Genomic DNA, 25505 nt, shown 5'->3' with positions numbered 1-25505 from the left:
GTTTCCAGTCCAGGGAAAACCTGGCTTGGCCGTACGAGCTGGAATGTTCCCATTAGGTACAGGGTCAAGACTGATTTGCCTATAGCTGGGTCTGAACTGGGGTGGCGAAGTGAGCTAAAGAACTATGATGGATTCAACCCAGATCGGTGCCTGGGGGTGAGTGTCTAGAAAAGTTTCAGCGCTCCATCCATCATCTGCTTGTGTTTGCTCACTTAATTAAAGTCAGGATTTCACAGTTTAATCAAACAACAGAGGCTCTTTTGCGGTTCACTAGGAAGCTCAGGTGCTAGTCAATGGATACCATAATAAAAATCTATATGGCTTGGTGTTGTCCTGCCATGGTCTATGGTTCTGGGGTGGGGGTTATTGTGACACTGTCCCTGTCAGGCGAATGAAAACATGTTTGTCAGAAGACTCTTGTCTGTGCCTAAATACCTGCCCTCATTCATTTGTCATATAGAACTAAGCCTGCTAAAATTTGAATACCAAGTTAAGCTGGCACCACTTGCGGCACTGAGTGTGGGTAAAAGATGAAACAGACCTAAACCAGGACATTATAAAAGATTGTCTACACTTCGATAATGCCCATTGTATAGCCCAGTTAAGATGTGAGAAAGACCAATTTGCCTTGCTAGGGAGATCTAATCTTTTTGATAGTCCACAAGATATATATTGTTCTAAACAACAATCAAAGAGAGATTTCCTGGCCTTTAGCCAGCCGGCAAAGGCATGCGAGGAAGTTGAGGAAGCAAAGAGTGTCGCCTATATCCCACTAGGAACGACCGACCAGATGGAACCTCTTCTATTTTTTCCTTTACAGCACTCACAGAGATTGTACTTGATACCATTCAGATTTAATATAGTGCACTTTCTGGGGTCGTATTCTAGCAAAGCTTTCCATTAATCCGAGTACACACCAGGTCCCTATGACTCAGGTTCTGCCCAGAATACATGTCACTTCCTTTTCTTCAGTAAGTTATATGCCACTTCTAGGTAAATGTATTTATTTCCACTCTTGAAGAACCAAAATGTCAGATTATATCGGCCAGCTCTGCACTAACCACAGTTGATATAATCTCAGCACACCTGTTTGATGGTGTATAAATTAATCTCTGTGGCTGTTAGACTGAGAACAATTGTGAGGAAGTAACTGCATATCATACTCTGGTGCAATAAGTGTTTGGGGGATGTTCATTGATTATCAGTGAAATGCTATCAAATTGTACCTTTTTATTTATTTATTGTGGTATTTGTAAAATAATGTAATCATGTTTTAATGAAAATTTCTTTTATGTGGTGAATTGAATGAATTTTGGTATTTTAAATAAGATATATGGCTTTGTATGTCTATGCTTTCATGGTTACATGCTTTTATATCAACTGAATCAAGCTTTTCATGACTGATTGACTGACTGGTGTAAACACAGAATTAGTTTATTTTTAGTAAGGAGCCCACATCCTGCAGCTCTTACTCCGGTGATTTCCAAGAACAACTGACTGTAGTTTGACTTGGAACCCATGAAGGAAGGGTACTGGAATGGTAGAGGGTTTATTTTATTTTATTTATCAAGTTTTATATAAAAGTGAGGTCATGATGGAATTATTGCATATAAAAATCTTTAAACTTTAAAGGCATAGACACATTGCGAGAAACTCTAAAGATTTGTTCTCGAATATTGGGACTGGTGGGGTTGGTACACAATTCTGAGCTGCCAGAGAAAGCAAAGGCTGGGGAACAACTTGTGTTACATGAATCCACATCCGTCCTAAATTGTATGTCAGGACCGGAGGCTTCGGATTATGCTTTTCTCCCTTTGCTGTTTATTCACATAACACCGCACAGCAGCCAGAAAAGCATCAGAACTTGAAAAAATCTTAGTATTCCAAACACAGGAATATCAGAAACATCGTAAGAACATTTTTAATAACTACAAGTCCCATGAGATCAACATTAGGCAGTCCTTTCTTAGTGTCCATAAATCCCAATATAAGGCGTCCATCCTGTGAACTCCTCCTCTTTCTTCGCTGCTTCGCAGCCAGTTAAGTACTATTCTCCCTCTCTTTCACAATTTTGTGTTTGCTGAGGTCTTGTGTTTTTCTTGCATATTGGTTTTTCTACTTGCATAGACTATTGCTTTGGGGGGGTCTGTGGTTTTTTTTCCCTTCCAGTGCCCCTTCCATCGCGGGGACGCCTTCGACCCTTACGCGATGTCCCCGTGTGTTCCGCGGTGTTGACTTCACCGCTAGAGGGCGCCGTTGCGTCTCGCCTGCCCACGCGCGGCTTCCGTTTCGCTGATTGGAGCCGCGCTGGGGAGTCGACGTCGCAGGAGCCCTGCTGCCGCCTAACCCTGACGCCCTCTTGGGTTGTAATGTCCTGTGCTTGAACGCCCCGGTGGGGTCTGTACTGGTGGTTGTGACCACGTTGACGCCTGCGGGCGATTTTCAGCACCTTTTCCTGCATCAGCTTCCGCGGGGGTGTTACCCGCTCAAGCGCGCTGGGAGGCGGTGCGACCCGGTCTCTGGAGAGAGGGTCGGTGCGCTGTGAAGGCTGGTGCTGCCTTCTTGATTGCCTGGTTCCGCCGGCCTACAATCCTTGCTAACCTCCGGTTGGCCCACACGTGGCTGTTTGTCTACGCCATCGGAACCCTCAGATACCTGATTCTTCTTTACTGCGTGGTGAACGCCATGGCTGAGGGGTACTACGTCGAGGAGGAGGAGTCACACCAATACCTCCAAGACGACGAGTTCTATGCGGCTGTGGATCAGTCGATTTACCGTTGCGTGCAGGAGATCGTTGGGCCTATGGAGGACAGACTTTCAGCCCGCATTGTTGAGGAATGTGCCAAGTTGGCACCGGCCCTAGCGGGGTCGCCCGCCAACGATCCTAGCCAGCCACCGGCGGCCAAGAAGCCACGTGGGGACGTGGGTCCCAGTGGGGCACAAGGCGTGGACAAGGACGCCTTCGAGCGCCTACGAGACGCTTTCCTAGCTAAGGCGTCCGGGTCGGCCCCTGAGGCGCCCCCGCCTCAGACCCCTTCGACGCCGGTGGATGCCGTCCCGGCCTCCCCGGGGGGGTTTTCCCCCGCGGATACTGACGACGACGACGAGGACTCCGTGCGGTTATGGCGACCGGCATCTAATTCGACGGAGTTGCCCAAGGACACTTCGGGCATGCTCGACCCGGATGAAATCATGCACCCACGGTCGGCTGCTTGGGCACCTGGTGACAAGGTGGCGCAATTTGTGGCGGGCCGCCTCCACAAGCCCTTGGAGAAGGAGGTGCGCAGTTGTTTGAGGGGCGAATGTCCCCGCCCGACTTTGGATGGGAAGGTGGCCATGACGCCGGAACTAGATGGGAAAATGGCCACCTTCATGGCGAAGTTCGTGAAGGACCCCCGTAAGGGGATCAACCGTTCTTGGCGCTCCTGTCAGGACAAGCTATTGGACACCATTGGCCCCCTCACCAAGATCCTAGATATGGCAGAGGAAGCCAAGGTGTCGGGCAGCGCCATATGCCCGGAGGTGTTGTCCAACTGGGCGCAGCGGGCCGTTATTTTCCTGGGGAATGCTAAGTGTGCCCTTTCGACCGAACGGCGTCGGTCGCTGCTAATTAAACTGGATCCCAAGCTGGGCGATTTGGCTTCATCGGAAGCTGGCGCTGTTGCCCAAGGAGGTCTCTTTGGGGAGCCGTTCATAAAGGAGCTGGGAAAGTTTGTTTCCACCTTCACCTCCCTGGACAAGGCCCCGTCAACCATCAAGCGGGTCTTCCACCAGCGTTTTTCCCGAGGGGCTGGTCGTGGTAGGGGCCTCACGACCGGCCGTGGTGGTCAGCAACAGCCCGGGAAAGGGCATGGCTCCGGCAGAGGAGGCTACAACTCCTCTGCGAACTACAACAACTTTTACCCCACCAGAGGTCCGCGTTTCCGAGGACGCGGAAACTTCCGGAACGACTCCGGCGGCAACAATTCTCACGGTGAGTGTTATCCCTGCGGATCAAGTTGTTATTGGGGGGAGGTTGGCATGTTTCCCCCAGGCATGGGCGGCTATTACGACGGACGCATGGGTCCTTCAGACCGTGCGGGGGTTCCGCATAGAGTTTTACGACCAACCGTGCCAGTTACAGCCTCCTCCGCCCATAACTTTTTCTCAGCCAGACGTGCTGTTGATCGACGAAGAAGTCTCGGCGCTGCTGCGCAAAGGGGCTATTTGTCGAACAACGCGCCACCCCGAGGGGTTTCCTGAGCAATATTTTTCTTGTGGAAAAGGTGGACGGGGGCAGACGGCCAGTCATCAACCTCAGGGAGTTCAATGGCTGGGTAGTGTACAACCACTTCAAGATGGAGGGCATCCATCTACTGAGAGACGTTTTGCTCCCGAACGACTGGATGGTCCGTCTGGACCTCAAAGATGCGTATCTGGTGGTTCCTATTTACCCCCCGCATCGTCGTTTCCTCCAGTTTTGCTGGAAAGGCATGGTGTTCGAGTTCAAGGCCCTTCCGTTCGGTCTTTCCTCGGCCCCTTGGTGCTTTACAAAAATTCTGCACCCGGCCATCGAAACCCTGCGGAGTCAGGGGATTTGGCTGATCGTCTATCTGGACGACATCTTGCTGCTGGGCCAGGACCCGAGCAAGTTGGCCGCTCATCTGTCTCAGACAATCTCCCTGTTGCAAGGTCTGGGTTTTATTGTCAACAGGGAGAAGTCGGTTTTCACGCCCGCCCAGCAAAGGGTGTTCCTGGGCTTTGTGGTGGATACGGTGAAATCGACTCTCAGTTTGCCGTCCAGGAAAATGGCCAAAATCAAACATGTGCTTCGGCAAACTGTTTCCAAATCGCACACCTCCCTCCGGCAGGTGGCCAGAGTAGTGGGCCTTCTCTCGTCGTCAATTCAGGCGATATTTCCGGGCCCTCTTCACTATCGGGCCCTTCAGCGGCTGAAAGCGCACCATTTGCGCAGAGGGCTCTCTTACGACCGCTTGATTCCCCTGTCGGTGGAGGTCAAGGAAGAAATGTCTTGGTGGCTCGCCCACATGGAGGCATGGAACGGCCGTGCGATTTTCGGGTCCGTTCCGGACTTGGTGATCGAGTCCGACGCCAGCAGGTCCGGCTGGGGCGCCCGCTGCGGGGATTTCTCCACAGGCGGCGCTTGGTCGTCCGACGAACAGCGACTTCACATCAACTGCTTGGAGCTTCTAGCAGGTTCGTTCGCCGTCCGTTGCTGGACGAGGGACTCGGTGAAGTCATGCGTCCTTCTGCGGATGGACAATGTCTCGGCGGTTTGGTATGTGAACCATTTAGGGGGTCCGCGATCAAGAGCCCTAGCGGATCTGGCGAAAGACTTTTGGGATTATTGTCTCACCCATCAAGTCTCGGTAACGGCGGAATACCTGCCGGGTCGGGCCAATCAGGTGGCAGATTGGCACTCGAGATACCTTCGAGACTCCAGCCTGTGGAGGCTGGATGTTCAAGTGTTCCGCTGGCTGGCGGCATGCTGGGGTCCTTTTTCCATAGACCTTTTTGCGTCCCGTCTGGACTTCCAGCTGCTGAGGTTCTTCAGCTGGAGACCGGATCCCTTGGCGGAGGCGACGGATGCGTTCCTCCAAGACTGGAGCCAGGAACGACCGTATGCCTTCCCGCCTTTCTCCATGATAGTGCGGGCCGCGGCCCAGATTCGCCGTCAAACGGCGGACGTGGTGATGGTGACGCCCGTGTGGAGGTCGCAAGTGTGGTTTCCAGTTCTTCTGGAACTTTCCTGGGATTCTCCAAGCCTACTCCCCCAGCTTCCTCGTCTTCTCCTCAATCCAGACGGGGTCCCTCACCATCTCCTCCAGGATTCTCTCCGCCTCATGGCATGGAGGCTTTCAGGCGACGTTGGTCGCTCCCTGGCCTTTCGAACTCAGCTCAGCACTTTTTGTCCAAGGCCTGGGCAGGCAGCACTGCCAAGAGGTATAGATCGGCTTGGACCAGGTGGGTTCGTTGGTGTCTTCGACGGGATTTGGATCCCATGGTCGCAGGCCTCGTTCCCATCCTGAATTTTCTGGCAGAACTCTCTACTGCCGGCTTAGCATACCGGACTATTAACACGATACGTTCTGCCATATCAGCAGCTCATGTGCAGTTGGATGGAGTGGCGGTCGGGGAGCACCCCCTGGTGTGTCGGCTCCTCAGGGGAGTGCGCCTGGCTTTACCGCCGGAGCCACGATATTCCGTCCTGTGGGATGTTAACGTGGTGTTGAACCTTTTTCTTTCCTGGCAGCCTAACAAGTATCTCTCCTTAAAGGAACTATCAGCTAAACTGGCGATGCTCCTCTGTTTAGTGTCTTGTCGCAGAGTGTCTGATGTGCGTGCCCTAGATGTCACGGCGAGAGCGTTCTCCTCGGATGGGGTGACCTTTACCGTGGGCCGCCGCACGAAATCGGCTACAAGGTCTATTTCTTATCCGTCATTTGCAGATGCCCCTAAGTTGTGTGTGGTACAGTGTTTGAAAACCTATGAGGAGGTCACGACGGAACTTCGCCCTCCGGGCGAACGGCAGTTACTCATTGCGCTGCGCAAACCTCACAAGGCTGTCTCTTCCCCCACTATAGCCCGGTGGGTACGTTGGGTGATGCAGGAAGCTGGTATTGATACGAGGCAGTTCGGAGCTCACTCAGCAAGAGGGGCCATGGCCTCCAAAGCGTTTGCCCTTGGGGCACGTTTGGAAGACCTCATGCGCGCTGCGGACTGGTCTTCGGATTCCACCTTCAAAAGGTTCTATTTTAAGCCGGTGGTGGATATTGCTAGTTTGGTGGTGGACAAGCTTTAAACGAGCATAATCCGAAGCCTCCGGTCCTGACATAGAATCGAAATTTGCCTAGCGTAGTAACGGTAAGTTTCAATTCTATTAAGGACACGGAGGCGAGGATTATCCCACCCATACCTCCTGCGGAGATCCCGCCCGTACTGGAGTAAGTAATCTGTTTTCCGGATTGCATTATGGTTTACTGTTCTCTTTGGTTGCATGTCATTGACTTGTTGCAATGCTTTCGTTGATTTGCCTTTCAAGCTTAGCGGGTATGGCTTAGCTCACGCTTTTCTTTTTTCCGCCAGGGAATGATGGTGCGAAACGAGATGCTTGAGACTTTGGCCTGACTCGCGACGAAGAAAGAGGAGGAGTTCACAGGATGGACGCCTTATATTGGGATTTATGGACACTAAGAAAGGACTGCCTAATGTTGATCTCATGGGACTTGTAGTTATTACAAATGTTCTTACGATGTTTCTGATATTCCTGTGTTTGGAATACTAAGATTTTTTTCAAGTTTTGATGCTTTTCTGGCTGCTGTGCGGTGTTATGTGAATAAACAGCGAAGGGAGAAAAGCATAATCCTCGCCTCCGTGTCCTTAATAGAATTGAAACTTACCGTTACTACGCTAGGCAAATTTCGATTCCTACATATTTGAGGACACAAGTGCATTAGACACAGTGGGTCTAGACTGGAATTCTGTAGTATCACTCACAGTATACCACCAAACATCCCCACAAGCTTCCTCTCTCAAGTTGCCTTTGTCCTTGCTTATCCTGCTGGCTTGTTCCGGAGACAATTTTACCAGGGCCCTTGTGCTCCCCCAACCTTTTCTGTCAAGCTGAACAGAACCCTTGGCAAACCTAGTTACTTGTACAGGTGCAGAAAAGACTGAATTCCCCCTCTTAACTTAAGTTGGACTCTAAATTGTGACCCAGTCTGCTACTTGAACATCAATGTCTTTCACTCCACATGTGTTATCAAAATTATTTTCGTGTGCAGACTATAAAGAAGAGACTCTTCCCTCAACAACTTTGTTTATGTCGCACTGCCGACCCTTTTCTTTAAAAACTAAAGCGCTAATCAAGTCTGGATGCACCTCACATCTGAGATGTCTATTCCTAAGAAGAGAAAAAGGTGAAACACTTATTGTGTTATGAGGGGTATCAAGTGTGCCCACAACATGTTTCACAAACATTCTTCAACAGGAAGCCTGCTTGCTAAAGCAGCCGGTGCACCTTCCTTAATAAATCTATTAATCCTTTCCACAAGTCCATTTGTATTTGGCAAGTACATGCCACCTTCAAATGTCTAATGTGAAATGGATTAATAAAATCTCTCCTTTGTGTGGAGGTAAAGCATGTGCATTGTCTGTTACTATTTCCTTGGGAGGACCTTCAATTTAAAAAAAGACTGTATGATTTTAACTATAGTGGAAGTGTTGGGTGCAGAAACAAACTCAAAATAGACGCACTTTGAAAAGTAATCTTTTAAAACCAATTAATATCTCTAATTGGGTGCTAGCACCTCAAAGGGACATGCAACATCTAATGCTGCCTTACTCTTACCCTTTTGTATCGCTTTATTCGCCCTAAGTTGGCAGGGTATGCTCAGGCGTGAGTCCCTTGCTCAATTTGCCACTGGATTCAAGACAGTCTGGCTGATGAGGGTTATGAACCCGAAACCCGTCCAAGGATGCTTGTTTCCAGTCCAGGGAAGACATGGCTTGGCAGTTCAGGCTGGACTGTTCCCCTGAGGCACAGGGTCAGACTGATTTGCATATGGCGATGTCTGAACTGGGGTGGCAGAGTGAGCTAAAGAATGGTGATGGATTAAACCCAGATCAGTTGACTGGGTGTGAGTGTTTGATTTGCTCAAACGCTTCGTCCATCATCCCCTTTTGTATCGCTTTGTTCACCCTAAGTTGGCAGGGTATGCTCAGATGTGAGTCCTTTGCCCACTTTGCCCCTGGATTCAAGATAGTCTGTCTGATGAGGGTTACGAGCCCGAAACCGGTCCCAGAATGCTTGTTTCCGGTCAAGGAAAGACATGGCTTGGCAGTTCGGGCTGGACTGTTCCCATGAGGCACAGGGTCAGACTGATTTGCATATGGCCATGTCTGAACTGGGGTGGCAGAGTGAGCTAAAGAATAGTAATGGATTAAACCCAGAGCAGTTGACTGGGGGTGAGTGTTTGATTTGCTCAAACGCTCAGTCCATCATCCCCTTTTGTATCACTTTGTTCCCCCTAAGTTGGCAGGGTATGCTCAGACGTGAGTCCCTTGCTCACTTTGCCACTGGATTCAAGATAGTCTGGCTGATGAGGGTTATGAACCTGAAACCGGTCCCAGGATGCTTGTTTCCGGTCCAGGGAAGACATGGCTTGGCAGCTCGGGCTGGACTGTTCCCATGAGGCACAGGGTCAGACTGATTTGCCTATGGCCATGTCTGAACTGGGGTGGCAGAGGGAGCTAAAGAATGGTGATGGATTAAACCCAGATCAGTTGACTGGGGGTGAGTGTTTGATTTGCTCAAACGCTCTGTCCATCATCCCCTTTTGTATCGCTTTGTTCGCCTTAAGTTGGCAGGGTATGCTCAGACATGAGTCCCTTGCTCACCTTGCCACTGAATTCAAGATAATCTGTCTGATGAGGGTTATGAACCCGAAACCATTCCCAGGATGCTTGTTTCAGGTCCAGAGAGACATGGCTTGGCAGTTCGGGCTGGACTGTTACCATGAGGCACAGGGTCAGACTGATTTGCATATGGCCATGTCTGAACTGGGGTGGCAGAGTGAGCTAAAGAATGGTGATGGATTAAACCCAGATAAGTTGACTGGGTGAGTGTTTGATTTGCTCAAATGTTCTGTCCATCATCCCCTTTTGTATCGCTTTGTTCGCCCTAAGTTGGCAGGGTATGCTCAGATGTGAGTCCCTTCCTCACTTTGCCACTGGATTCAAGATAATCTGGCTGATAAGGGTTATGAACCCGAATCCAGTCCCAGGATGCTTGTTTATGGTCCAGGGAAGACATGGCTTGGCAGTTCGGGCTGGACTGTTCCCATGAGGCGCAGGGTCAGACTGATTTGCAAATGGCCATGTCTGAACTGGGGTGGCAGAGTGAGCTAAAGAATGGTGATGGATTAAACCCAGATCAGTTGACTGGGGTGAGTGTTTGATTTGCTCAAACGCTCCGTCCATCATCCCCTTTTGTATCGCCTTACTTCAGACATCTTCAGGAAGTGGTTGTGAATGCAGTGTTTGGTGTGTTATCCAGTGTTTGTCTGATATCAAACAAGCATCACACCTGGAAATCCATTAAGAAACCTGGGTGTCCAAAGATGTCCACCAGAAAATGTGTTTAAAATTCATGCAAGTGCCGCCAATTTTTAAATGGCCTTGATGAGCGGTAATAATACATTTTATTTATTAGAAGAGGGTGGGACGCATACATCATTACTGTTCAGCATACCCTCCACAATGGACAATTAACTCCTCACCTGAGCAAAAGGCTTCAGGGGAGTGGTAAAGACCTGTCTTTGGACCATCCTTTTGTAACGAAACTCATCAAAGTAGACAACATGTTGTCCTCCTTGAAAGCATTCATCCAACACGCCAAACGCACTACTCCTGAAAAATTTAGTACATCATCTTTTTAGGCAACCTCACAATCAAGGTCATCAAGTTCCTCAATTTGAGTAGAAGGCTCACTGGAATCCTAGAAAGGCAATCAGTTCTTAAATTCTTTCCTCCAGGAATGTAATTGATTATAAAGTTGTATTCCTGTAGGTGAGATAAAAGTCTGAAAAGCCTAGCTATGTTTCACCTGAACCATTTCCATTAAGAGTATAAAATAAGTGGCTTGTGATCAGTATATATCTCAAAATGTGTGCCAAAGAGAAACATTTCGAATTTTTCAGTTGCCCAAGAGGAGCCTAATGCTTACCACTCCATTGTAATGTAATGTGACTGAGCGCGCTTTAATGAATGAGAGGCAAAAGCAACAGTTTGTTTGTGGTTATTAATCATTTGGGACAATACTGCTCCTAAACTAATTTGACTGGCATCAACCGTAAGTATGCATTTATATCCTGCCTTGAAAGGTGACAAGACCAGTGCATCAACAGTCATATCTTTTATTTTTATGAATGCCTAGTTTGCTGTATCATCCCAGTCAAATGTTGCTCCCTCCTTGAGGATGTTGCATAGTGGTTGAACCACTAGAGCATACCCCTGAATGAATGTAGAATAGTTCTTGCTCATCCCAAAGAAAGATTACAATATGTCTTTATCTCTGGGTGGTGTCACATCTTTTATAGCCTGCATTAATGAAATTGCAGGTTTAATACAATTTGCTGAAATATGATGAAGAAGATTGTCTAAATATAGTACCAAGAAACAACATTTATCATGCTTAAGAGTTTTACCCACATTTGTAGAGACTTGTAAAACTTTTTCAAAATTCAAATTGTGCTCCTGACTCTGTAAAAATAAGTACACCATCCTAATAAGCTTGAGTACTAGCAATGCCAGACAGTATTGAGTCCATCGATTTTTGAAAGACACTAACTGCAGTCGCCACGCCAAATGGTTACCATAGAAATTTGAGAACTCTGAATCTAGTGATAAATTTAGTTAGGCCCTGTGAGTCTGCAGCAAGTGGAAATTGGTGACAGGCAGAGCATAAATCCAAAAGCAAGTAAAAGCTTTCATTGCCAACATTAGCCAGAATATCTTGTATTTTATGCAATGGGTGGGAGTCTATGACTAAGTTTTTAGTTTACTGTGCATAGATCTACGCAGAGACTAACATCTCCAGCCTTCTTACGTACTATTACAATCTGGCTAACCCATTCAGAAAAATCAGTGTTGGTTACAACCCCTTCTTCTGTAAGTTTCTCAAGTAATGCTTTACGTTCCAATCGAATGCTTAAGGGTACAGGTCTTATCTGAGGTGCATTTGGTATTGCGTTTTTTTTAAGTTTCATTAGGTGCTCACATTTATGTATAAAACCAATTTTGCCTTTGAAAATTTCAGGAAATGTTTGTATAATTTCATTAGTTTCTTGTGTACTATCTACTATTGAGGCAATCAAGACATGATTGACAACAACTGGATTTTCCTTACTCGGAACCAGCATTAAACCTAAATTGGCAAAATCTTGCCAGCCAACTATCTAATTTTTTGCCTTTAATTGCCTCATATATGTTTGTTGTGGTTTCTCTTCCAAGACACACTAATTGTTCCCCCAACATGCCTATGTCCTGGTCTCCGTAGGCATTAGGAAAAACATCTGGAGGATGAAGGGGTTTACTTGTGGCACACCAATGATTATATTAAACATCTGAAATTACAGTAATGGGTACCCCAGAATCCACAATCATGTTTAATTTGAGTCCCCCAACACATACATCACTTAAGGGCCTTTAATCAGTTTCACACAGGAATTTGCAGCATCAAGTGTAAATATTATTTTAGAGAAATCATGTGTGCATTCTCCAGTGCTTGTATTAATATCCACACTGCTTATTTGAACATTAATTCAATTGCTCCTACAAACACTTTGAAAATGCCCCTTCCCCATTTTGTGACACTTATTACAAAGTGTACTAATGGCTGGGAAGGATGTGTTATTACTAAGAAGGACTTTTTAAACACATCTGAAACAATAAGGAGAATGTTTCCATTGTAAGCTTTTTGAATTACTTTTTCCTTATAGGATAGTGCATTAATGAAATCTAGTACTTGCACAGAATTGACTGTATGAGTAGTATATTCACTTGTCATTTATCTACTAGATAAAATGGAATGCTCTATGCCTTAGCTGTGTCCATGACCTCAGCTAACATTGGTTCACGTCTGCTGAGCAGAAGTTCCTGAATTGTCTTTGTACTACAACTATGTACAAATTGGTCCCTAATGTAGGTATACAGTGAAGCTCCAAAATTACAATTCAATGCTAAGTTCCTCAGTGCAGAAATATATTGCTCAACTGTTACTTCTTGAGGTTGCTTCCTCTTGAAAAAATGGAATCTCTCAAGCAAAACACTTTGAGGTTTGGTAAACTTATTTAGTACTCATTCCAATCGTCAGGCTCTGTGGATGGTATAACTTGAGATAAGTTGCCAAATATTTGCAACCTTCTGTTTTCAGATGGCTGAACAGAATGGCTGATTTCCTTTGATCAAACGTATCTGCATCAATTGCTATTAGGTAGTTCTGAGTGGCCTAAAGCATTTTTTCATAGGTTGTTGTTGCTTCCCTGGATGTTATAAAATTGGTTGTATTTGCACTACATGCTGAATAGTACTCTAGTAAAATCAGTAAACATATGCTTTCAGTTTTGAAATAATGAAAACACAATTGTTTATATACCAAAGCAGCAATTGTGCGAAGAATGCTGCCAACATTCTAAGTTGCTGAATGCAACTTGCAGTAGGATCAGTAGAAATATGCTTGCAGTTTTGAAAGAAAATGAAGTAAATGATAATAGTTGTTTACATACCAAAGTACCAAATATGCACGCAAAGTGCCACACTCAGTCTGTTTGATGTGTTGTTAAGTGAACGCTTTGCAGCAGCTGTTAATTTAGCTCTCTGTGAAACGTTTAAAGCAAAATCACCTAAGTCTAAGAAATATTGGGACTTCCTCTCAACTCAAAATGCCTGCCTCATGCAACGTGCTAACATCAAGGTAGCATGTGGCAAGTTTCGTGAGTTTGGCTCATTATCCAGTGGTTGCGCGTCACCGATGTCTTGCTGGCGCTCGTGCTAGAAGCGATGCATCCCATCCATGTTGCATGTAACGCTCTGGTTCTTTTGCTGCACAGTGGGGCATTCACCACCTCAAGGTACAGCCTAAATCCACAGGGTACTCATGTAGTGATCTTAAGTGTTGGCATCCAGAAGATCAGAAGGTCACTACCAAGGTAGAGTGTGAAGATCCTCAGCACTCTGCTGCTTATCAGTGGTACAGCTTAAGAAAGCAACATGATTTCAAATTGACAAAAGTTGTTAAGTCTTGATGATGGGCTCCTGCGGTTTGTTGCGCGTTGTTGCCAGATGTAAAGTCAAAATGACCAGGCAGCAATTGCTGTAAACAAAGAATTAGTTTATTGCAAGTAAGGAGCCCACATTCTGCAGCTTTTCCTTCAGTGAGATCCAAAGACAACTTACTATAGTTGAAGTTGGAACCCATGGACCAAGTATGCTGGAATGGTAAGGCATTACAAAGGTAAACATATTGCGAGACAAGGATATGTCCCAGCAAGAAACATAAAGTTAGGACAAGTATTATCATAAGACTACAGTACAATTCATAACACTACACTGGGGCAGTGGAACAGATTGTTAGGCTGCACATATGTCTCAAGTAGTGAGGTGACTACCCCTTCGGGGACGTTAGAGGATTCAGATATTTTTAGAACTGGGTAGTTGCTTACATGTCCAATGGGGTTAAGGATGGACTTTACAGTGGGATATCCGCTGCCTTCATTATGTTTGGTGGAAAGTGTGACTCAACTGAGTACAAACCGGCAAAACCGATCAGCACTTCACCCATTGTGCATCACAGAGCGCCGTGAGGGAAACGGCAGCAGGACACAGACCCAGACCACAATCCCCAGGTGCCCCGGTGGCAGAGGCGCACCTGGGACGTCACTGCCTACGTCACTGCCTGCGTCAGGAGGCGCCTACAACCATCGGAGCACCGACAGCTCCTTGGGGGGCAAAACCGATCAGCACTTCACCCATTGTGCATCACAGAGCGCCGTGAGGGAAACGGCAGCAGGACACATACCCAGACCACAATCCCCAGGTGCCCCGGTGGCAGAGGCGCACCTGGGACGTCACTGCCTACGTCACTGCCTGCGTCAGGAGGCGCCTACAACCATCGGAACACCTCCTGTCCCCGCGGGACGCGCGCGGGACAGCCGGGCTAAGCCCGGGAAAAGGGCGGGCCCTCTACGGCCCTCATAGGCCAGAGGAGGCCGGGTCGGGACACCCCCTCTTAAGTTCTTTTGCCAATACTTCTGGAACACTGACCAAAGGTACTGTTATCTACTGTCTATTTCCGGTCCTTCCAATAGGCCCCTTCCAAGGTTCTCGATATTGTCTCGTACAACACTTCCATTTTTTTTTGTGATAGCCGCCACGCTATGTCTTGTAAAGCGGACCTTAGAAACCTCTCCTCCCAGGGTGACCTGCATAGGGGAACAATGGATTTGTATTTTAAGCGTGTTATACTGCCCATTGCAAGTGATTTAGATAGAATAGAACGATCCCCAGTTCTAGACAGCTCTTTCGCTCTGGGTTCTCCGCCTCAGTCTGCTAATAAAGCCCCGGCAATATCTTTACTGGATGAACTTAATCAATTGTGCAAATCCTCTTATGCCCCTTTGGTCCCAGAAAAAGCTCCAATTTCCCCAATATCTACGCCCAAACATGGGTCTAGTTGCTCTTCCCAATTAACTAACACTCCACAGGTAACGCCCCGCACAATACAACCAACAGCAAACTCTCTACCGGTAATCCCCAACCGGGTGCTCTCTGCTAAAAGAAAGAGAGATGAGGCTAAACACGCGGGCAGTCAGGCCAAATTACAAAAATTACATTGTAATCCACCCTTACGCAATACTCCTAGTACTGCTACTCTGAAAACACCTACACAGGCCTCCCTATTGTTGGAGCTCGAAACCATGATGAAGACTATCATAACTCCGCTGATTGACAAAATGACCAGCCTTGAGAACAAGCTTAGGGGAGTCGAGGAAGCTTTAAAAGTAAAGACAATAGTTACTAAAACCATGGGAGGACCCGTACAATCACAGCATTCATCCACTATAGATACGCCAATCTCCACCACACAAAACAAGATCTCCAGCATACAACCAGTTGCTACACATATGAAATCTGTAAATATCCCAAAAGCCGCCATGCCACCACAATCTTTTTACCTTAGGGCTGGGCAGAATAAAGATAAGTCATCTCATAAAAGAATAGCGTCTAGTCATGACACTTTACCTCACAAAACTAACCACCTACACCTGCCACCAGAAGCAGCCCCTATTGTGTGTGTCCTCTTAGGAATACCAGAACTCCCAAAGGGAAAACTCGAGAGACAGCAGGACCTAAGGAATAAGGTAGTGTACTGGCTCACTAAAAATAAACCTCTGCCCTCCTATTTAGACGGGACCATATTAAGTGTCCGAAGGGTGGGCTGGTTAGGACCTCTCGCAAAAAACACTGTGGGCCACTTGGTACTCGTCAAGTTCAAAAATAAATATGTCGTACCATGCCTGCAATCCTGGCAGCCTCAAATAGGGGATGGTCCTATATCAATTTGGACCTTAAGTGATTTTTACCCCAGAACATTATATGCCCCGTCATAATGTCAGACTACATAGAATAATTTCTAGACGGCGAGAAGTGATCTTGTATTGAGTGGCCACCTCTCTCCTGTTTTATCAACTTGTTCACGCTCCATTTTGTATACTGATTAGCCGATTTATTCTATTAATTTAATCTATTTTTAAATTCATCTAATTCTTTTCATAAAAAGAAATGAAATGTATTAATGTATTGGAGTATTTTTATGTATTGCTGTTGCTTTTATGATTTTTTACTGAAATCGAATAAAGCTAATCGAATCGAATCGAGTAAATGAGAAGCTGTGACAGTTGTAGGAGTATCACTCTCTATCTCATAAGAGATACTGCTCCAGCCATTTACTTCTCTCTCATGTTCTTCAGGCTGTAGAACCAGCTACTCTGATGGCATGTTACTACTTAAGACATATGTGCTTATTTTCTCAAAGGCTGCATTTGATGGTTCTTGGACTGTTACCCTCTCATTTTCCTGCACTGGTCAGTCTATATTTGCTTTTGGCAGACTTGACTTTACATGTTTGTGTTGCTAATGATTTATTTACCAGTAACATTTTCCATAAGTTTCAGATTGAACATGTTTTTATACATTTATGTGACTTTTTATACATAAAGATCAAGGTCTCAGTTATTTTTTCTGATTTTAGGGTACAACTTATTTTTATTGCCCAGCTCTGAATGAAGAGGGTGCATGTTGTGGGAAGGAACTGAAACTTGCCATTATCCAGAGTGCTGCAATGCACACTGTGGAGGGACTTAAGAGACTGCATGACTTTGAAGAAAAATTGGCTAAAAAGGCAGCCAACCAGAGTTGTCAGTATATGGAGGTGAGTGTATTGTATGCTAGGTTCAAGCACTGTCCCACAAAATGTAAGGCCTCCCAACCTATACTGTGCACAAGGCCACCTGCACCGTTGGAAATGAAACAAGTCATGTAGCTTGTTGTCCTATGTTTGTTGTATTATGTGACGGCTTCTCCTCTTACAAGATGAATGTTTTGTAAGGATGTGTGAAGAATGTGTGCCAGGTCACAGATATGTAAGGCTAGTGCGTACTCCAGTTTATTCCATAATATTAGTGCTATAGTTACATGGCCTAGAGCAGTGGTTCTTAAACGTTTGACTTGTGTGGACTCCCACTTAATAATTATTTGAATCTGGGGACACCCACTAAATCATTATTGGAAACCAGGGACTTCCACTAAGTCATTAGTGGAACCCGTGGGCCTAGACATTTTCGATGATTTGAATCACATAAGAATACTCAAAAATACAGAAACATCATTCATCAAACAAATATGCAAATAATAAAATATTTTTTTTAATTCTCAAACAAATATAAAAAAAATCTAAATTTTAATGAGAAGTTTGGCACTTTTCTAAATTCAATTGAGGCAACTCATTGTCCATACTACATTTTGTTTGATGCACTGCCAATGCTTCCATGAATCAATTTGAGGACACTAACTTTATTTTTAGCTTCCAAATTCAAATTCCTTCACATTTAAAGTAAGGTTTAAGATTTTCAACTGTCTATTTTGCATCTTTATTTATGCATACTTTATTAATCTGTTAATATTATTTAATTTTCTAAGCAGTCATGGACACCCTGAGTAGGCTTCACGGATCCCCAGCAGTCCTTGGAGCACAGGTTAAGAATCACTGGCCTGGGAGCAAAGTAGTAGTCAGAAAAAAAAATACAACCTTCATGCACTACATTCCAATGGCACCAAGTGAGAAAGCAGGGAAACAAGCACTCATTTATTCTATCTTTTTTATAAAAAAATGTGTCCATCATTTATTCCAATGTTTTGATCTATTTTTAATGTATTTTCTTTGTTTACACCTTTCATCCTCTTTACTTTGTTTATACTTTGTTTATTCATTGTTTCCATCATCCTTTCTTTCCTTTCATCATTTTCCTCCCTTTATTCCATCTTTCTCTCCTCTGATGGCGCGGGATTACCAGCTCAGTTTATCATACTCACCTGGGCCCATAAACATTCACCCTTTGAACCGGTAATCCAACTTAACTTTTTGCCTATCAGAATTTTATTCACTTTAGGATTAATAATACCTATACACCATGACTTACCAAATCCTTGTCACTAGTGCTCTAAGTCCTAAATCTAAGGATCAAGGGAGTTAGAATAATAGGGAGAGAATAACATTTACCTTAATGGAAATAACCACAGACTCGGGTAAGTTTTAAACAGTTTATCTATGCAATATTTTGTGAGTCAGAACCCATAGCAGTGCAATTAAAGTCTTCATTTAGAAAAATAATATTCAATGGAAAAATATTTTGAGACCTTTCCTAAATTGGTTTAGACATTGGTACCTGGGAAGGGTGAAAAAGGGAAACGGTACAAGGACATACCACACAGATTATATTTACCTAGAATGGTGCGAGGACCAACCCTGGCCACGGGCTGGGACAAGAAAAAGGCTCCTGACTAATCAGGTGCGGACAGGACAGGTAACCTCCGGTAAGTGCAACGCCAACGTCACACCCCTCTCTGCGACTACTCTCAAAATCTCTTCTGGGTGACAGAGAATCCTCCCTCAGCAATTTCCTGATTCCTCCTTCAGAGTGCTCGACCAGCCCTCTGAGGTCTGCGGCATTCACGATTCTTCTCCAGCATAAGTTGGTCAGTGACAGGTCTGTGACAAGTTGGACAATCTAACTGACTAAGCCTACCTTAGTTATACCATTTCAGAATGTGTACCATCCCCCTAATGTTGCAAATTCTATGTGTTGCCTTAATTTGATTGGTCAAAAAAGACAAGGAGAGGTCATCACACCATACCAGTATGAGGTCATTTTGCATTGATTCTAATTGATTCAGGTTTCCGCCCATAGTTTACTTTCCCATGCATTTTTATTCCTCCCAGCAATATTATTTCATTTAATATACAATCAATACATTTCTGTGCTTTCTCTTCCTCTTGCTCTGGGTCACTAGGTAAGATTCCCACGAACATTGCGAATAAGATGGGACCTGGATCAGTTCTATGACAAGTTTCGAGGATTTCAATGTCATCTGCGCATGACCAAGAGTTTCAAAATGGAGTTTGCGATCCCCTTCAGGCCCAAATACGAGCTATCAATGAAGTTAAAGAGAGAAAGATTAGAATACAAAAATAAATGAATGCACTGTATACCACTTATTTCTACTCTAACCCCATTACTTTATTTTAACTATAGCATTAATGTTTAAGCAGAACACACAAGGTTTAGTTTAAGCAAGGCATATGCTTTAGCGCAGTTTCCAAGAAATTCCCACCAAAAGCCAAGATATGTCACACTACGTAGAAGTAGTAGATGCATGCGCAAAAGGTTCCCGCGTTTTTCAGCGGCCATTTTAATACACTTGGGTTACTGTTAGTAAAAGCACATAGAAAAGCTTCCCCTAGATACTAGAAATGTTGTGTAGCGAGGTTTTAGCAATCACAACACATGTTGGGTAATAAGTTACATGTTATTTTGAGAGGATTGAATACAAGCAAGTTTCTTTACATATGAAACCTTGCTCCATCACCTCCTTTGCCCTATCCATCTTTCCTTCTCTTCATCGTTTGCCTATTTTTCATCTCTTTGTTTCTTTCATTAATCTCGTTCTTTATTTTTCATCTTTCTTTCCTTCACTCTTTACTGCTGCTCATCTTTCTGTCTTCCTTTATTCTCTCAATCCAGCCTTCCGCTCCATCGTTGCTTCCATCGATCCTTTCTTCTATCCTTCTCCAGATCCATCCATCATACGTTTCTCTCCATTCCGACTTCCATCCTTCCCTTATTTCTGTGCTCGCTTGACCCATTTGCTACTCTCCACCACATTTCTATCATACTAGTAACTGGCAATGAAACTAATGAATTTCTGTTTTTATGCTAATGTTTCCTATAAAAGACAAATGAGCCAGAAGCAACAATTTAAAGGGTTTATGCAGCACAAACCGTCCCAGTGTTCCCACTCTCACTCACGGAACTCAAATGGGGGATTTATGACACTCCTGGCTAGGGGTGGTGTGAAAGTAGGTGTCACTAGGGACAGGGAAAGGGAACCACTGTCTGCCTGGCTCGGTGTACCTTAACATGAGTACAGAAAATGCGTGGCTATGATTGCAGGGAAATGAGCTGCCGGCTAGGACAGCATGAAGCTGTCTGAAAGAATCTAGGACCCTGCAAGAGAGTACAGTTTCATTGCTGAACGAGTGCCGAGTGCTTGTCTACACCATGTACATCTATGCACAGACCCAAGCCTTGGCTGCGAACAATGCATGAAATGAGCCCACATGTTCTTGGTGTCCCAATTACCGTGCACTTCAGACCCGTGCTGTCTGTGTGAGAGAGCTCAGTTCTTAATTTATGTCTAGACAAAGACAGTAAATAGGGGCAAACAACGGGGCGTATTTACAAGGCCATTATGCCACTGGAGTGTCACTTTTTGCGATGCTCCAGTTGCGCTGCATCCTGCTCAATATTTACTAGGCAGCATGTCTCCTTTCAAAGAATGAATCCTCCACAGCCAGAGTAGATGAACGATATTGGTTTATTTCCAGCAGAAGATCTCACCCTTCACAGCCAGTAAAGAAACTAACTGTTAACCGCCCTCAATACATCACTATGTGACATCACCTGGTTCCAATCACATATACAACATTCCACATGCCAGTGGAAGGGAAATGGCATCGCACAGCCACAGTAAACAAGCAGAAGCAAGTGTCCAGCTGGTGACATGCTTATTAGCATACAACACACCTCCCTTCCTTATGATTCGAAAACCAAAATAAATAAATAAATAATATAAAATACATATAAAGAAAATAAACAATAATGCCAAATAATAATACAAATACACTTTTAAGTATAATCACTCAAATACATAGGAGGTCTCACAATCCTGTCCGAGTTTCTTTTACCACCACTCCAAGACCCTGCACTGTCAGGACAAGTATTACCACCCCCAGACGATGTACATAGACCACCCAAGACAGGCACCCCAGCATCTCGTCTTAAGAGTGTGATTCTATCAATGCGATTGTCGTGTGTTTTCACTGCATTGTTGAAAATCTTTAATTACACGCATAGGACTTATAATTCTAGATTAATTCCCAGACAAACCAGGATGTTTCACCATCACCAAATTCCCTACTTTGGCCTCTGTTTTCTTCACAGTGTTCCTGTTGTTGAATTACCTTAATCAATCAGTAGCCTTAAGTTATTCTCTAACGTTTACATTGCTATCATCATCCATTCTTCCCCTCAACCTCCCATACCTGTTCACCCACGGTGGTTAAAGGTAGTTGTTCAGAAACCTACCATGGAAAAGTTGGAAAGGTGTCTTTCCAGTTGTGCTGTGGGGTGTAAATCTGTACATTTCTACATTTTTTAAAACCTTCTTCTTCCAGTCCAAAGCATTAAGCTTACTACGTTAATAGTTTCTTTGATAACTTTGTTGAACCTTTCGATCATGCCATTGGTCTCTCGGTGATAAAGTGCACAAACCTTATGCTGTATCCTTCTCTTGACCAGGAACTTCTCCATTTATTTTTAAATTAACTGTGCCCCATTATCGCTCAGAATGGTTTTAGAGGTCCCTTCTCTGGACATCAGGTCAGCCAGGCACCAAATGATATGTTCAGTATCAATGATTGAGCGGAAGGAAACTTCAGGCCAACAAGAGTATGTGTCTATGACCACAACTACATACACCTGAAGACCCTTACCATGAATAGGCCCCAGAATGTCGAGAGCAATATCTTGCCATGGACCTGTGGGCCGCCTCCTTACAATCACGGTCTGTACCCGAGGACTCTTTGATTTTTCACTCATCGCACAAAAAAGACAATCACGCACAATTCGCACCACCTGCTTATCCATACCAGGCCACGAACAAGAAATGTGCACCCTTTCTTTTGTTTTTGTAATACCCAAATGCGTTTCATGTGCTGAATTAATCAGATCTCTCCTGAGGCTACTAGGAGGGACCAATCTTGTTCTCAGAAACAGCAAATCGTTGCACAAACCAAGTTCATCTTGCCCACTCTAGTAAGACGTGGTGCATTCAGACCCAGATTTCTTACTATTCCAACCCCTCTGAATGAGTGACATTACCCCACTCACCTCAAAATCAGCAGATGTCTCCTCATGCCATCTAACCTCAGAAATTGTTTCACTCTCCACCAATCACACCCATTCGGCCTTATCTTCATCCTCCATCAATTCAACATCCAGTCGAGTGCACCACTTTGGGAATGAGGTGTGACAACGTGTCAGCTCCCACATTGTCCACTCCTGGAATATACTTCATCGTAAAACTATATTCTTGTAACGCAATGACCCACTTAGTGTTCCTACCCTTTCTTGTTGAATATTTTAACAAGAGTTTTGTGATCCGTGCAAATCTCAAAGTCCACACCCTACAGAAACGTTTTTAGTTTTCTTTCAGCCCCATGAACAGCAAGAACTTCCCTTTCTACAACAGAGTATCTGGATTCTGCATCTCTCAAGCTTCGAGACAAGAAGATGATAGTTTTCAAACCATCAGACCCCTTTTGTTGCAACACAGCCCCCAAACCTCTAACACCTGCATCTGTGGTTAATATGGGTTTCCTATTAGGATCAAAGTTTTTTAAACAGGGTGCATCATTGAGGCATTTCTTGATAGAAATAAATTCCTTTTAACAACTCTCGCACCATGCAAAGTCTGCAACCTTTTTAGGTCTCGCTAGACCTATTGTTACCGAGTTCCTTGTGAAGCGACCTAGATCTGGCCACGAGCGCCGATTACATCTCGTGGACGCGCCCCCTCTGGCCCCGCCCCCCCAGCCGTGCACATCTCTTGCTCCAACTTTGCACAGCCAGTCAGCCTTTCAATCGCGCGCGCGCACACACACACGCACACACCACACGCACACACCATACACACCTCACACACAGGTGCCAAGCCCCACTTACCGCCTCAGCCGCCTCTCCTGACTTCTGCTGCCATCCACTCTGAGGGCGCACACAGCCAGCCACCACACGCGCGCTGCTTACTTTCACTTTACATCCCCCCACCAGTCATCGGATCTTTTTACACACGCATGCATGCATGCATACATACACACACAGACACACGCGCACACACAGGCACAAACACACACACAGACTCACGCGCACACACACACACACACAGGCACAAACACACACACAGACACACTCGCGCGCGCGCGTACATGTCTCCCCCCCCCCCACTCCCACCCCACTCACCGAGTTCTTTTCCTGTGTCCCTCTCTCCTTCGGCAGGCAGCGGGTCATCCTTAGCAGCAGGCGGGGCTCTCCACGAGCATGGGAGCCCCGCTAGCTGACGCGCAAATCTTCCGGCAATCTTCCGGCTGACGGGCACAGGAGCGCTTCGGCACAGGAGCGCGGGGTAGGCTCCCGTCGGCTTCCTGTCTTTTTGCGGCCCCGCCCCCGTCCCAACACAGGTTGCCTGGCTTCCTGTACAAGCCGGGCTGCGGCGGTGAGTTTTTATTATACTTGTTTTTAGCGCAATACGACATATAATGTAAGTGATAGCAAAATAAATTATTAACAGTGTCGGGAATGGCACCACCTCAGTAAATGTTTAATTGTGTTGTGATGAGCATGCCTTAGGTTTTTATTGTTCTAAAGTTCAATGTAAGTGTGTGCATACACGCTTATTACTTTCCATGTACAAACAGGCTTGCGCCTTCGGAGATGCTTTCAATGGACTAGTGTCACTGATGGTTCAGCGGCCGAGCCAGCCGCCGTTTCGTCTGCTCATTTGCTGGTTCCAGAGGAGGCTGGCGCGAGAGATATCTTGGTCTCGAGACTAGGTTAGAGGTAATGAAGGACACTGTGCCTGGGCCGTGCTATCAACTGCAGGACATTCGAGCACCAAACAACACCCTGTCCTTCGCCTGTGCTGTCCCTTTCTGGCCCTTTCTCAGAATGCAATGTTTTTAGAGACTTTCTCGCCAGTCAAATGTGAAGTGCTCTGAAACGGTTGTTTTTTTGTTACATTTGGCGCTTTCGAATTAATTTGTACCTTGCTGCATTATACTATCGCGGTGTTGTCTCTGTAGAATATTTGCCTCGGTCTGTGTTCCATCGGTAATCCGTTTAACCCCCTTTGTGAACGTTAGGGGTCTGGGAGTTGAGCTGACAGAATTGTCTTGTTTTCAACTTCCCAGCTCTATCGAGATATGCCGTCGGGACAATCAAGGCGCGAGTGGATTTACCTGGGAGGGTGGGGTGGGGTGGGGAGGGTCGCAACACAATAAGAAACAGGATTGTGGGGTTTGTGTGACCACAAGAGGGGCGAGCACGCAGGAGAGCGCGACTATTCTTGTGCTTGAGTGTCTGCCATTTATTGCAGTATTATACCTCTACTTGTATTGTACTTTGTGCGCTGTTGTAACCTGCACACATGTCACGTTTTCCTCCTGTAATGCACCGTTTGCTACCTCTTGTATTTTGTTTGCTCACAATTGTCATTTTTGCCTCATGTAACTAAACGTTTGCTTTTGTAATTTGTTCACTTGTAATGTTCTCCTCATGTATCAGTTCTGTTCCTATTGTGAAGCGCTTTGACACTTTCGGGTAAAGTCCACGCTATATAAAAACGCATAAAATCACTCTATACCGGTGTGTGTTGAATTCCGCCTGCTTAGGACCTGCACTTCTCCTTGCTCCGGGAGGGTACCCCTAACCAGGGATTTTGAGCAGGGGCTGGAACAGGGTTGAAGGGAAGTGATTCTAACAATGGGGCTGTCAGAGCAAAGCCTGTCAGCTCTAGTCTCTGACTGCTGAATGCCAGTACGCCCCTCCCCCCCCTGCTGAGCCACAGGGAATTCATTCAGTTGAGGCTTATTTTCATAATGAAAGGATGGTTCACTTATAAGGACATTGCAGGCCCTGCACCACATTGTGACTAACAGCACAGGGACCAATCACTCTATATTTGTAAGGTAGGGTGTGCTGTCTTCAACGTAAGTCGCCCCAGAACAAAACAAAAAAACTAAGAAAAGCAAATTTGTTGTTAGTTGGCAGAGAGAGCTTTGGCGCCCATGTGCTGAATTTTGTGTGAATGTGTGAGTGCGTGCCCGGCCCTGCCAGTGATGGTCATAGTGTGGTAGCCCAAGCCGGTGACTCCGGATTTACCAATAAAATTTACCTGCACCCACGTCTCTTTTGTGGAGAGTATGCCACATTTTGGCAACGAGGATGGAATCCCATCCTCGTCGCCAGCTACTATGTGGGGGTCGGAGCAACAAGCAGGCATCAATAATCAATCATACAGCATTTGTAAAGCGCAGTAGGAAGCAGAGACCAGGC

General features: G+C 45.6%; 1 protein-coding gene across 2 annotated transcripts in view; it reads left to right on the top strand.

The window, feature by feature from the left end:
- Positions 1-25505, top strand: part of LOC147683312 (uncharacterized) — a 123563-nt gene that overhangs the window by 49534 nt on the left and 48524 nt on the right. Inside the window, exon 3 of one of the 2 annotated variants that reach the window (XM_086943764.1) lies at positions 16811-16990. In XM_086943764.1, coding sequence (XP_086799890.1) covers positions 16811-16990 — 180 coding nt within the window. The remainder of the gene's footprint in view (positions 1-16810; positions 16991-25505) is intronic. The other variant, XM_086943765.1, reaches the window with a different exon arrangement.

The sequence above is a fragment of the Lissotriton vulgaris genome, chromosome 11 (genome assembly GCF_964263255.1).
Source record: "Lissotriton vulgaris chromosome 11, aLisVul1.2, whole genome shotgun sequence".
NCBI lineage: Eukaryota > Metazoa > Chordata > Amphibia > Caudata > Salamandridae > Lissotriton > Lissotriton vulgaris.
Note: the sequence above shows the minus strand (reverse complement) of the source record. Positions and strands in the feature narration are given on the sequence as shown.